At 43.5% G+C, this 15153-nt stretch overlaps 1 protein-coding gene across 1 annotated transcript in view; it reads left to right on the forward strand.

The window, feature by feature from the left end:
• Positions 1 to 15153, forward strand: part of Ankfn1 (ankyrin repeat and fibronectin type III domain containing 1) — a 150938-nt gene that overhangs the window by 21371 nt on the left and 114414 nt on the right. Inside the window, exons 4-5 of the mRNA XM_052195564.1 lie at positions 11658 to 11852; positions 13179 to 13292. Of these exons, the coding sequence (XP_052051524.1) occupies positions 11658 to 11852; positions 13179 to 13292 (309 nt within the window). The remainder of the gene's footprint in view (positions 1 to 11657; positions 11853 to 13178; positions 13293 to 15153) is intronic.

Raw genomic sequence — 15153 nt, forward strand, 5'->3', positions numbered from 1 at the left:
AGGAATCAGGCCAGAACTGGGAAGAACTGCCGCTGGGAACCACCCTAAGCATGGGAACCACAGGGCTTTTTCTCTGGCCATTGAGAGCTTTCCAGTAGCTAAGACTTATGCTCTGTGGAACAGCTGCTAGCTGAGAAACCTTGAAGTCTTTGTGTCTAGAAGCCCCAACCAAACCCCACTCTCAACCTAACTTACCATATCCCTGCTCCATCCACTAGTCACAGCCCAACAGCCCTGCAGGCCTCATCGGGGAAAGACTTCCTTATCTGAGGCTGTCATTCATTTGCTAACCCTGCTTGTGCAGATCTGGTCACATTCATCCACTTTTTGCCTCATCCTTTGGTCCTAGTACCAAAGACATTCTAAATACTCAGAAAGCATTGGTAGAAACTTTAATCTTCTGACACCTCTATCTATAGGAGGGAATGATGTAAATTTCCCAGGAACTTATGCTTTGGGGTATTTTGGGTGGTATCTGCTCCTGTAATTCTTTAGACACGGATGCTAACTTTGATACTCAGTGTACCTGACTTGCTTTCCACTGTTCACTGTCTAATGTCATGGATTAGCAAAACTGCAGGATGCTCCTCCACATGTGGGATGCTCCTCAGTGTAAGCTTCCTTTCTCTTTCCCCTGACTTGCATCTTCCTGTCTCTCCAGATCCCTCCACAATGCGGTACGATGAGCCCCTCCCACACCTTAAAACCTGCCTGTGCCGCCCAGAATCATTATATTCAGGGACCGTGTACAATGCTACCACAGAGCAACTGTCACTTGCAGACAGTACAGACCCCTGTGCTGCAACCCCAGCGCACAGGATGTGCCCCTCATTTCTGCGGTAGCCAGGAGTCTGTGCTGGTTCTGGGAACGGTGCAGGCTGTGTCTAAGAGGTGTGACTATAAACTAATGAGGCCGGCTTTGTGTAAACAAACGCAGCAGAAAGTCTGCAACCCAAGCCAATGTTAGTCTTTACCGGGGCCCTCCTGGGAGTCGCCGAGCTCACTCCAACAGTGCTGCCACTGCCCGAAACACTTTTGGGATTGTCTTCAGAGTCCGTGCATGGGAAAACCAGACTGGTTGATTAGTGACACCCGATTTTTGTTCCAAAAACGGCACTGCCCAGCGTCATCACCCTCCCTGTTCCACAGATTGGGTAACTCTCATAGGATAAAGATTTGCTGCCATTAAGAATATGGGAAAATGAGCCCTAAGTGGATCTCCTGAGAGAATCACATATTCTTATCTGCCTCATTAAAAGAGGAGTGTAAATCCTCCCTCTGACTTACAAGTCTGCTCCTCAAAGCTTACCTCCCACAGAATGTCACCCTTCTATCCCCTGCCACTCTATCTTGCCACAGGGACCTTGGCCTGGATGCCTACTCTAGATGAGATGCTTGAAGGCTTTGAATCTGGACCACTACATGTTCAACATCCATATTTCCATCTCAATGCAAGGATTTCACCAAATGTGGGGTGACTTTGGCCCTATTCTATGTCTCTAAATAATTACTCTCAGGTGGCTTCAGTCTCAGTTTCAATCATCCACTCTTCAACAACAGCTTCTTTCTCTTAATTTTGAGATATTTGAATGACAGGGAAAATGTGATTATCTTCAAAGGATAAGGGTTTGATATTTGTATACACTGCGGGGTAATTACCGTAATCAAATTCATTAGCGCACTCAGTATTATTCGTGTTGCACATAGATTGGCCAGAACTTGTTAAACTTCTAACTGGTAGTTTACACCCTTTGATATATGTCATCTTGCCTTTCTAGCCTCCAGTGCCTAGCAAACAACCTTCTGCTCTCTAATTTTGTGAACTGGACATTTTAAGGTTCACGTCACATATGCATGTGTATAATCCTGTGGTTTGTCTTTTCATGTGTGGTTTCTCCAGGCTCATCCATATTATTTAAATGGCAGGATTTCCTTCCCTTGGGAGTCAGCTTTTGCTTTGAATTTTTAAGTGTACCCCACATAGAATAAGCTCTCTTTGTCAAAACCTAAAATATTACAGGTAGAGTTGAACAATGCATTTGACTGCCTTTTTGTGCTTGTGTCTGTGGTCTAGCTTCTTATCCCTAATTCCTAAACATTCCCATTGTTATTGGTTCAGAAAGTATCCATACTTCTCCATTCAGCACACACTCACCACCACACCATGTAAGATGGATCTAACCCTTAGCACAGGCTAAAAATCACATTTCTGGACTCAAGGAGTTCTTGTTTCAAATCCCACATCTTGATACTTTGTAAGAAAAATCGTTAGCCTTTTCAGGCCTTGGTTTCCTTATCTGTAAGATGGATATAATCTTTTCTTAGCTATTACCTCTATCACTGAGTATTCAATCACCCCCCAAACTTAGCAAATGATGACATTTATCACAGTTTCTATGGATTAGAAATTTGGGACCTGGATGGATGCTCAGGGTATCCACAAAATGGCTATCAGCTCACTATTGGTTGAGTTACAGAATCTACCCCCATCACTCACTCAGATCCCACAGTTGGCAAGAGCTCTACAGCCCTGGCTACGTGGGTCTCTTCATGTGGCAAAGCAATGACTTGGCAGTCTGCTTTCCTAAGTGATAAGGTTCTGAGAAGGTGAGAAAGATCAACCAAGGCAGAAAAAAGTATCTTTTGCCACCTATTATTAGAGGTGACTGTACTGGCTAGTTTTGTGTGTCAACATGACACAGGCTGGAGTTATCACAGAGAAAGGAGCTTTAGTTGGGGAAGTGCCTCCATGAGATCCAGTTGTGGGGCATTTTCTCAATTGGTGATCAAGTGGGGAGGGCCCCTTGTGGGTGGTACCACCTTTGGGCTGGTGCTCTTGGGTTCTATAAAAGAGCAGGCTGAGCAAGCCAGTAAGAAACATCCCTCCATGGCCTCTGCATCAGCTCCTTCTTCCTGACCTGCTTGAGTTCCAGTCCTGACTTCCTTTAGTGATGAACTGCAGTGTAGAAGTGTAAGCTCAATAAACCCTTTCCTCCCCAACTTGCTTCTTGGTCATGATGTTTGTGCAGGAATAGAAACCCTGACTAAAACAGTGACCAAATGCTATCTATTGTGACCAACCTTGCCACGATGATGCTGAGTACCAAGTCAGAAGTGACTGGATCTTCCTGGAAGGCTGGCAGCTACAGTTATGGGTGTAGCGGAATGGTACCTTTCAGGTACTCCCTTCACGTCCTGGCACATTGTAACCCCGCCCCCAACTACTCCCACCCTGGATGTCACTTAGAATCACTCTCAAAAAAAAATCCAGGAGCTTCTAGCAAAGAATTGAAATGTTTACCATCTGCTACACAGTTTCTGTGGCAAGATAAGCCATACCAGCCCCGTGGATCATATGTACTGACACCCCCCCAACACCACACTTTTTAAAAGAGTTCATAGAACTCTGTCGCAAAACTACATGTGCAACATAGATGTTAGCCATGTGTAAAATATGTCCAGTCCATTGGCCAGTGGAATGGAGGACTCCAAAATGAGCCCACTCCTTATAGGCCACTGTTTGTTAACAAAGGAGCCAAGAATGTATCAACAAGGGAGGAGGTGAAGGCTCTCCAGCACTGCTGTGGTGTTGGATACTCCCAGGTATGAGTATGGAATCAGACCGCTACCTTAACACCATACCCAGATCAGCTCCCAAGGTATTAACGTCCTAAATATGCAACTAAACTATAAACTTACAGATAAGGGCAAAGAGGTGAAATTCCATGATCTTGGTCTAGACAATAATGTTTCGATGTGACCCCCAAAGCATGAGTAACAAAAGACAAAAGTAGGTAAGGCGGGAGGCAGGAATAACATAAAACTAAAATTCCATTGGATAATAATGCCAACTCAGAGAAGAAGCAAGCAGGGGCAGAGGTATCTGTAAGCACACATCTAAGGAGGGGGTCAGATCTATAAGTACACATCCACTGAGAGGCTCAATGCCCAAAATATGGAAGAAATTCAAATTAAAAAATCAGTTAAGAAATGGGCAAGACTCCTGAGCAGACACACTAAAAAAAAAAAAAAAAAAAGAGTACATTGGCCAACAGGAACGTGAAGAAGTACTCAATAACACTAACCTTAGAGAAATTCAAGGAAAAAACACAGCAAGATGTAATTTTATACTTGCCAGAACTGCTCTTCTAAAAAGACAACAACAACAACAACAAAAAGTGTTGGTGAAGATGTGGAAAGGGGACCTCTTATGCTCTTGGTGGGGAATGGAAATTGGTATAAACAATTTGGAAAATATATGGCATTTCCTCCGACAACTAAAAATAGGTCTAAGGGCGTGGCCCACGGGCAAGGCACATGCTTAGCATATGTGACGTCCCAGATTTCTTACTTGGCATTTTATAAAAATAAAAAAAGCACTAAAAATAGTATTATTGTATGATCCACTTCTGGGTATTTACCCAAAAGATTCAGACTGTTTGTCAAACAGACATCCACACTCCCTTGTCCACCACAGCTCTGCCCATGGCAGACATGTAATGGAAATCCATCAGCAGCTAGGCTGATGAGAGGAATGGGGTCTGGACACACAATGAAGCACCGCTTCACCTTGATGAGAGAGGGAATTCTGTTTTGTGATCCTGAGGATGCAACTAGAGAGCCTCATTCCAAGTGAAATACCCCAGGCTAGAAAAGGCAAGTGCCATCTGCCTTGACTATACAGGGAACCCAAAACTATCTGATTCCCAGCAACAGAGAAAGTAGGTGTCACAGAGGCTGGGGGGCATGACGTAAGGGGTGATAGCTGGAGGTTACAAAATCTCGTTTAAACAGCAGACTGTGTTTTCCATCTGCTTCCTGTACTGTTAGTCACACTGCACACTTAAATATTTCTAAGAAAGTACATTTTAAATGTCACCATCACCAAAAGTAAAGCTCTCAAGTGATATATATGCTTTAATTAAGCCAATTTCACATCGTATTAATAAATCAGCATCACTTCATACCCTGTTAATGCATATACTGATAAATTTGCTATAAAATGAAATTTATTTTTAAAAATATATGTAGCCTAAATTTAAAAGCATTAGAAATATGAAATTTATACTGGCTTTCAAAGGCTTAATATAAAACAAAGGACTAGGAAATGTCTAGTTTTACACTGGTTGCACATTGAAATATTTACATTTTGGACCTGTTGAGTTGGCTATGATACATTTTTTTTAACTAATTTCACCTTTTTTAATGTTAATATGAGGAAATTCTACTGATGTGGCTTTAGACTATATGCTGTGGACAGTGTGGAAAGAGGATCCTCAGTATACAGGTCATCGGACTCAAACCTGAACTGGATTCCTTCAGTAACCTTGCAAAAACATGTGGAGTGTTCGTTCTCCCCCTTTGAATTTAGGGAGCTCTGGGTAGGAGGACCCATTAACACAGGATTCGCCAGTCCTGTCTTCTGTAACAGAGACTTTGCAGAGCCACACTCTGCACTGCAGAAGAGAGGGACACTCCAGAGCCCTTGCCCAGGTGTCATAGGCCCTAGGAGAAGAGCGTCCAGTAGCAGTTAAAAGGAAGCAATCGCTAGATATCTACAACCTTTGCAGCTGTGCACTTAAAGAGATTTCACAGCTGGAGACCCATGAGAAGCCAAAGTAGGCTCTGAATTCTGGATCTCAACAAGGAAAGCAGATCAGACCTGATTGTTGAGCCTTTCTACTGTAAGGGTGTCTTTAATTTCAAACCTTTAATCGCTAAGATGCCTTGCCTCACTTCTTTTGGCATTACTACCTTAAACCAAGTTAGCTGCAGAATTGTTCAAAGGTTGTCACTTATGATCAGCAAAGATAAATCTTATTAACTGACCTTCTTGGTTGCCCAGAGGATATTGACTTTTAATGCAAGGTTTATACTGAAGTGACCTCGGTTTTCTTCTTAGAAATAACAGATAGTGTTCACTTTTTGACAACCTTTATGCATGTGTTATGTTTCTAAAATGTATCTGGGAAAGACTGCTTTTTTAAAAAAGATCTAGAACAAGAGATTATTTTTTGACAGAAAAATACCAGGCTATTTCATAAGAACAAGCATGTGGGTTTATGTGTGTTTCTAAGACCTGTGTGGGGATTATCATTAACTTAGCATGGTTTGTGAGGTTGGCATCATTGTCAAGGAAGTTTTACAGATAAGAACCTTGTGTTAAACATGGTGGAGCAACTGGCTAGAACACACACTCTCTCTCTCTCTCTCTCTCTCTCTCTCTCTCTCTCTCTCTCCCTTTCTATCTTTTTCTCTTTTAAGACTAAAAAGCATTTTTAACTTTATAAACACCTCCAGGCATATACACAGAGACAAAACACAAAACTGTCTCAGAAAGTTTTTTTGTTTGTTTGTTTCACGTGCTTCTATCCAGCACAATAAGAAATTAAGAATCCAGAAGCCAAGACTTGTGTGACCTTTTCTTCTACTTGAGGGTATGGCTGTCCTGCAGCTGGTCACAGGTCATCATCCACAACAAGAAGCAAACAGCCAGATCTCAGGCAGAAGGGATTGAATTTATTCAGGCTCTAGCCACCATCATGGTGGCTGAGGTCTGGGGATGCAGTTAGAAGATGCAGGAGGGACCGTATTGATTGCAAAAGAAGGCAGTTGAATGGGGAATGGGGAATAGTAGTGATACCGGCAGGGGCTTGCAGGACTAGTCATCATATTTTGTTTGAAAAGGCACAGAATGTCTAGAAGTCCCTCAACTGAAGAATGGATAAAGAAAATGTGGTGCATTTACACAATGGAGTATTACTAGGCTGTTTTTGGTTGTTTGTTTTTTTTAATGATTATGAAATTTGCAGACAAACAGATGGAACTAGAAGAAAATCATCTGGAGTGAGGAACAGGTGGATCTCCCTGGGACCGAACATCTATTAAGGATTTCTAGGGTCATTGCTTCCCTTCAAGGGTTATCCCCATTCATGGAAACAACACTTTAGAAAGGGTATTTCTGCTGAAGATAAGGATACTTGTTCAAATTCAGAGCTGCTTGGGGAATGAGGAGGCTACCTTAGCAGGAAGTGTGCTTGCAAGACAAAGAGGGCACAGGGCTGGCAGAACTGTAAGGAGACATCTAAACTGAGCACGAAGATCCTTCTAGCAGTGAGATGACGTGATTGTCTTAGCATCTTATTTATATCGTCAGTAAAAAAGAGGAAAATTCTGGGTGGTGGTGGTGCATGACTTTAATCTCAGCATTTGGGAGGCAGAGGCAGGAGGACAGCCTGGTCTGCAGGACTGAGCAAGAAAGAAGAAAATACCCAACAATAAAAAGGTGTGTTAAATTGCAAAATGTCATATCACCATTAAAGAAGGATGTATTCTTCTATTTTCAAGAAAAACAAATAAATTATTCCCTGGGGAATAATTTTCATAAATCGCTATGAAAAATTAAAATTAGGAGCTGGAGAGACAGCTAAGTGGTGAAGACCGAGTATTGCTCCCACAGAGAACCTAAGCTGAGGGTCCCAGCACTGACATCATGTGGCTCACAGAGCCCTGTAACTCCAACTTCAAGGCATCCTCTATCTCCAGGTACATACCCACACGCAGACACATAATAAAACAAAACCTAAAAATATTTGAATTAACCTGCATGCTGCCCTTGTTCATAGTTTCAAAGTTTATGTAATTGTCTGCCGGGCCTCAATTCCCAGGTTGTGAGTTAAGAGTAAAATGATGAAATCTTTAGCAGTTCCTAAACTAGATTCCAGCACTTGACAAAGTCTATTCAGTCCCCATCACTATCTCAGGATTTAAACAGTAACCCTAATTGTATTCTTTGAACACCAAGCTCCTGCCCCACCTCCCACCCCCCACCCCACCCCCCATCTCATAGTTAATTAGCTGGGCAGGTCTTATAACAAATTCCCACTCTGAAGCGCTGGGTGGTAGAAATACTGTTGATAATTAAACACCACAATAGCGGGGAGCCTGTTTCAGGAGCCGTGAAGTGGTCTTACCCGAGCCGGACGGCTTGCCACACACCCACAGACCCTCTATTGTGCTGGCTATGGCTGCTCGGAGGGACAGTCGCTGGGTTGGAGAAGGGATCTACTGCCAGGAGACAGAAAAGGCTAAACTTGCAGAGATCAGTAGCATGCCAGGCTAGAGAAGAAAACAGCCCATGGGTAGAAGCCAGGGAGGACTAGAGAGACCCAAGATAGAGAGAAGTGGACCGGGAGAAAGAATCTCGGCCAGAAAACAGGCCACCCTACTCCCGCCACCCACGCCCAACCAGCCAGCCAAGATGAGTGTGCCAATTACAAACTGAAGAGTGACTAGGAAACTGCAATATATCAATAATACGTTGGTTCATATGCCATTTGATTTAGTGAGAGCTCTCTGAGTTCTTGACGGCGGTTAAGAAGACTGCTGCGATTAAGTAATCCTGCTTCCCTGGATTTCGGCTTCTTCATCTTTAAAATAGGGAGACTGAAAAGGTTCTCATTCTCAAGTCAAATCGTATCAATCAATCAATAAAAACAAACAAACAAACAAACAAACGTTCCCAGAACAATCTCTAGGGTGTCAAAACAACCTATTACACTTCCGCTCATGATAAAAATTACCCGGCCCGATATAATTATCATATTCACTTGCTTTGCCTAAAGTAAATTAACGAAGTTAGCTCAATTATCTCATCTGAACAGATGCTGCTATTGGCAGTTAAATGGGTCATTAATAATAGGCAGAAACCTGACTGCTTTATAAGTCAGCTGGTTTGGTAGCAAAAATAAATAAATAAATAAAATAGACTTTCAAAAGAGTGTTTTTTATTAAGCTATTAAAAAATCCATAGGAAAAAAACATAAAGATTTGCCTGGTCAGATGGTTAGCGAGGAGAGGCTCAGCCTCGTGCCTTTGAGATTTGTCCACATAATTACCTGTAACAACAGAGGCCAGAGAGCCAGAGAGCGCAGTCTTTGGAACACCTGGGATTGAGCCAGGGGAAGGGGGGACTTCAGAATACTTTCTTGTTTTTCAAATAAAACAAATCTCCAGTTTTTAAGGTTCCTCCCCCCCCCCACTCTCCTCCATAATAAACACAACTCTTGTTTCTAAACAATTTGCTTTCACTCAATTCACTAATGTTCTAGAAAAACAGACACTGGAATACTGTGGTTCCAGAGATGCCCTCCACTTCCTACCCTATCCACTATCTCCGCAGAACCGTCCCACTTTGCAAAGCACTAGGCTGTAGCCCCTCCTGGACTGTGCGCTTGGCTGTGAAGGCTTAAAGGGCTCTCTTGGTAAACTCTGAAAGAGCCAAACTGCCTCGTGTGAGGAAGAGACCTAAGTCTAGGAGGAGCAGAGGGTCCAGGACTCAAAAGAATTACTCAGAGAATGTAGGGAAAAATGTCTGGGGTGGGGGAGGAGAGCCATGCACAGACCTCAAGAGAAGCTGTCCATCTGAAATGCCACCTGGGATTCCCACCAGTAATAACGGTTGTGGATATAAAAAATTAATAGGGGGGATTTCATAGTATTAGAAAAATTTATTTTTATAAATCATGTGCCTATCACCCAAGTGTTGACGTATGCATGCAATTCAAACATCGGTTCTTACAATAAAAGACCCACTGAATAACTTAACAAGGACAATTCCCCCATTTTCTCTGTAATTCGGAGTGGAAGGAGGAGGGGGGCGGTGGGGAGAGGGTGCAGTTACTGGGTCAATTAATCAACTTGAAAACTCTGACACAAACTCTGACGCCTAACCATGTCTAAAAATACACAAATGTATACGAATTTGTTTTAAACTGTCAATGCCTATATTTAGGGCCTTCCCAGCAAGCCTATAATGAGACTGTGTTTGAGGGCTTCAGTCATAGCAGGCTCTACCATTAATCTGAAGTTAGTTAAATTAACAGCATTTAGCACTGGCCTGTCAGTCCTAACTGCTCCAGGAAATTGCACCTTGAGGCTACTAATATTGCCAATTTTTCCACTGGAGTGTGTGTTTGTGTGTGTGTGTGTGTGTGTGTGTGTGTATGTCTGTGTGTGTGTGTATATGTGTGTCCCCACCCCCTCCCCAGTACCTCCCTATTCATAGACCACCATAGCCTCTCTATACTCGGTACTTACATTATCATTTCCCTATTCATACACCACCATAGCCTCACTACAGCCCAGCACTTACAATATCGTTTATTCTGGCGTCCTTTAGCCTTCCCGGGGGGATTCTGCACAGTGTAGCTGCTCAGTCAAAGAGTTTTTTGGCTTTATATTTATTTGTTTATTTTTCTGTCACGGCTCATGACTGAGGCTTTAAAAAAGGGAGCGTGACAGTATTTCGAGTACATGATTGACTGCTACGACAACATCCATTAACCATGCCAAGCCTGCAGCAGAACACAGTCCCGGGTGTTCTGAGCAGCAGCTCTAAGAAGAAAGAAGAAAAGAAAAAGGAAAAAAAAAAGACTCGGCTAATTTTTCATTGACCTCATCTGTAAATAAATTTAGACTGATGGTTCTCAGGGGCAATAATAAATTAGTATTCATTTCCTGTAATTAACGCAGACATGCTTATGAACACAGAGTATCTGAATATACAACCACCTAATTTCCATTTCAAAATACGCCTAACACATTTTCACTTGAGTTATCTTCATAATATTTCCCCATTAATTATAAAGAATGAAATGGGTGGGTTTTGCTTCCCACTCATCAGAAAGAAATATTGTTTTGGCCACAGGGAGTGTCAGACACGTTCTCACAGGGAGTGTCAAACACATTCCAGTAACACATCTGCAGAACTTGCCTCTGACTTAGGTCTCTGTTCCTGTGGTCTTTCACCACCGTTCCAGAATGAAACTGTCTCCTGTCTTGCCACTAGATGGGAGGGGATCTTCAGAAGTGACAGGTGACCACCTAAGCAGACACTCCCATGAAGACCACAGGAAGCAGCCTCAAAGGCTAGCACAAGAATGGACAACTTCTACCACTGGTGTACATCTGATCGCACAGGACAGACTGAGTAAACAATATGATGTAAGCCAAGTGAAGGCTGGGATGCATCAGTGAGATCCAAACACAAACCTCTAGTAAGCCTGGCCCTCGGTCGGCGACATGGATATTTCTGGAGAAGGTGCATTCCTATAACCAGACCACAATCAAAGATGGATGTGGGGTTCAGCTCTCAGAACCGGCTAGCTCAGCTGTGGCACCAGTGTGAGACACTTCCTTAGTGCACAGTTGGTTAGTACTAATAGAATCCTAAGGCATACATGCAAAATTTTCTCTATGCCAAGAAGAATGTGATAAAGGCAGAAAATATGAGCTGGATTCCACCAAAGGTTTTTTAGAAAATCTATTCTGGTAGAATGTAATCTGACCAGAGACTTCATCCCACAGCCTTCTTGACCCTGTCTCAGGGGTTTGCCCCTCCAAATGTCACCAGTACAATCGAGACTAAGTGTGCCAAAGGAGTTCGCTGGGAAGCATGTGACAAGATAGCCAAGGAGCAATGGGAATGTCTTCGCTTAATGAATTTGCCACTAGATAGTGAATGTCATATTAGGCATTATCATAGTAAGATTGTTGGGAAGAAACACAGATCTCCAGAGTGTTTCAAACCAGAAGAGACCCAGCCTAAGCCACTGTATCCCCAAGGAAAGCTGTCACCCTTTCGCTTTTTCTCCCAGTTGTCAGCTTGGAGAGCCGAGAAATGCATCTCAACACACTAGTCCAGGAGGCCCAGGACAGGGTGAGTGAGCTGTCTGCCCAGGTGGAGACTGAAGGCTTCACCCTGGACAACACAGAGAAGGAGAAGCAGCTGAAGGCCTGGGAATGGAGGTACCGGCTCTACAGACGCATGAAAACTGGCTTCGAACACGCCCGTGAGTATGTGCAAGAGGCTGAGCTTCGATTTGAGACAGACAGGTCTTTTACTGATTTCATTTTTCAACTCTCCAGCCATAGATGACTGCTGTCAGCCTGCTTGGGGCCAGAGCTCTGGGAGGCTGTAAATGGGTCTTTTGTCTTGCTTGATTTTCTGGCTCCTGATTGGTTCTCTGGCCACAGTCTTGAGCTCTGGGTGCTTTCTGGCCTCCCTCCACCACATCCCCAGTCATCTAGCACTTCCCACAGCTACACCCTGATGCCTAATGACCCAGTGGTCTGATGGCCTAAGTGGCTATATTTTGGGATGTGGAGTCGGAAAAATATTTATTTGCCTATTTGTCCAGCTTCTGCTTCAAGCTCAAGTTTAAGGTGTTTTCCATTCTCTACTACATGTTTATAGTAGAGAGAGAGAGAGAGAGAGAGAGAGAGAGAGAGAGAGAGAGAGAACCATAAACTGAACTTAACACAACAAAGATAGTCAACTGGCCCACGGATTCTGCTTTGTCTACATTTCCATCCCTTGTACCAGTTTGTTTTGCTTGGGTAAGACAGTCCAGAAGAATACTTACTGGCAGTGCAGAATGCTGCCGAGTGAAGCCCCTGGTGTAAGAACATATACAGCTCAGATGTTTCTGAAACATTAAACTTGGATTATAAAATTTTTATCTTATCCCAGAAGATTTAAAACTACAATGTACAACTCAAACACTTGCAAAGCACTGAGCCTTCGTTCTAAAAGATTTTGTTTAAGCCACTAAAAGAATTGTACTTTAACTTCCAAATATAAAGAGAAAAGTCAGTCCTGTCCTTTACAAACCTCTGCCTCAAAAAAAAAAAAAATGTTCAAGTGCTGAGCGGTGGTGGTGCACACCTTTAATCCCAGCACTCTGGGAGGCAGAAGCAGGCAGATTTCTGAGTTCGAGGCCAGCCTGGTCTACAGAGTGAGTTCCAGGACAGCCAGGGCTACACAGAGAAACCCTGTCTGGAAAAACCAAAAAATAAATAAAAATGAAAAATAAATGTTCAAGCAAACAGCTGACTCTGGGACAGAGTTAAGGGCCAAGTGCAGGGTCTGTAGGCACTCGGTAAAACTCCAGGCATGTCCCACAACATCCTTAGCTCCAGCACCGTGGCAATGTGGAGGACAGGAGGATTGCTTGGCTTTTGGCCTACCGGTCTAGCTCCGGGTTCAACGAGAGACCCTGTGTTAAGGGAATAAAGTGGAGAATGACTGAGTTCCGACTGTCCTTTAAGGAGGCAGAGGTGTGTTTGGGAAGAGTTTGAGAAGCTAACACATCGATGATTTTCCCCTTCTGTGCCAGGAGCCCCAGAGGTGCCAGCCAATGCCTGTCTTATGGTAACCAGCAGCACATCCCTCACAGTCGGTTTTCAGGAGCCTCTCAGTGTCAACGCGGCTGTTGTGACCAGGTACAAAGGTACTGAGATCTTCATCTTCTCCCTGCTTCTTTCTGGAAAGGGATCTGGGGCAGGGGGGTGGGGGGGGGGGGTTGGGGGGGGAGGATGGATTGCGCCTGTTGTGTGTTTGGTTACACATTGGTAGGCTTGTCCCCACCCCCTCCCCCACCCCTCCCCCATTACTTTTGAAGTCAAAATATAGCCATATGCATCCCTGTGAAGATTCAGGAAGGTGACTGAGGATAAGTCACAGGAATATTGAGCAAAACCAGGCTGTCATTCCCTTTGTAGATTGTCTTGTTCATGTCTGCAGAAGATCTTTTCTACCGAGCATCAGTTAAATCCATTTGGTTCATAGCTTCTGTTGGTTTCACTGTTTCTCTGTTTAGTTTCCATTTCCATGTTCTGTCCATTGAGGAGAGTGGGGTGTTGAAGTCTCCCACTAATATTGTGTGAGGTGCAATGTGTGCTTTGAGCTTTAGTGAAAAGCACACATTTTATGAATGTGGGTGCCCTTGCATTTGGAGCATCGATGTTCAGGATTGAGAATTCTTCTTGGTATATTTTTCCTTTGATGAGTATTAAGTGCCCTTCCTTATCTTTTTTGATAACTTTTGGCTGGAAGTTCATTTTATTCGATGTTAGAATGGCTACTCCAACTTGTTTCTTGGCACCATTTGCTTGGAAATTTGTTTTCCAGCCTTTTCTTTGAGGTAGTGTCTGTCTTTGTCAGTGAGGTGGGTTTCTTGTATGCAGCAAAATGTTGGGTCCTGTTTAAGTATCTAGTCTGTTAGTCTATGTCTTTTTATTGGAGAATTGAGTCCATTGATATTAAGAGATATTAAGGAAAAGTGATTGTTGCTTCCTGGTATTATTGCTGTTAAAGATAGAGATATGGTTATGTGGCTATCTTCTTATTGGAAGATTACTTTCTTGCTGGTGGTGATAAGGGTCATAGGGTGGGAACAGAGTTGATCTGAGGAGCAGGAAGACTGAAGTGTGGGGTACCAATAGGGGGAGCAGTAAGCCTGGAAACTGACCACTATATCCCCAGTGACAGTCACTGGGGTCAAAAAAGAAGATAATGGCAGGATGGTGGCATGGTCAGTAAAGTTTCCTAGAAACGTGGCTTTGAAGGACGGGGGGAACTAGAGGGAGATATTGGAATCAATGTAAATTCTACATGGAGAGAACAGTGAATACAGCTACCAGTGCAAAAGAGTACTGGGACAATTAGAGGAGGAGAAACACAGAGGGTATGGGAAATGACAGCCTGGCTCCTCTGGAACAGTAGAGAGGAAGAAAGATTGAAATAGAAGCCAAGAAGTTAAGACTTCATACAATGAGCTGTGGAGAGCAATTGAATAAGACAGGGACCAGATCACAAGTAGATGTCTGAAGTGTTGTTAGTGTTTTTGATGGACTAGGGGAGACTAATGAGGATTTAGAATTTTAAAAAAAAATTCACTGAGAGAGCGAGGTATGGCAACCTGAACCAGCTACAGCAGTAGCACTGGTGAATGACAGGAAGGGCCCATAGGAAGAAGACATGGTGGGGGCGTCACCAAGCCAGGCAGCCCCATACACAGCACCTGCTGTGTGTTTAGCACTGCTTGAGCCTGCATGTCACTCCTTGATCCTCACATCTATGTCATGAAGCAGTGCTGTTTATCCTCACTTTACCTGCACCAGGATAACAAATTACCAAGTTTACCTAGGGGCTCACAAAAGAGCCAGATTCACTGCATTCTGGGCACACTCGACCGTGGTAAAGCAAACACAATCTGTCAATTTTCTGATCTACATGGGCATGCAGAAAGGCCCCGGGAAGCTCTCTACATATGCTCTAGGGTGCTGGTGAATGGGAAACTGTGTGTTCAA

Source organism: Apodemus sylvaticus, chromosome 10 (assembly GCF_947179515.1).
Source record: "Apodemus sylvaticus chromosome 10, mApoSyl1.1, whole genome shotgun sequence".
Taxonomy (NCBI): domain Eukaryota; kingdom Metazoa; phylum Chordata; class Mammalia; order Rodentia; family Muridae; genus Apodemus; species Apodemus sylvaticus.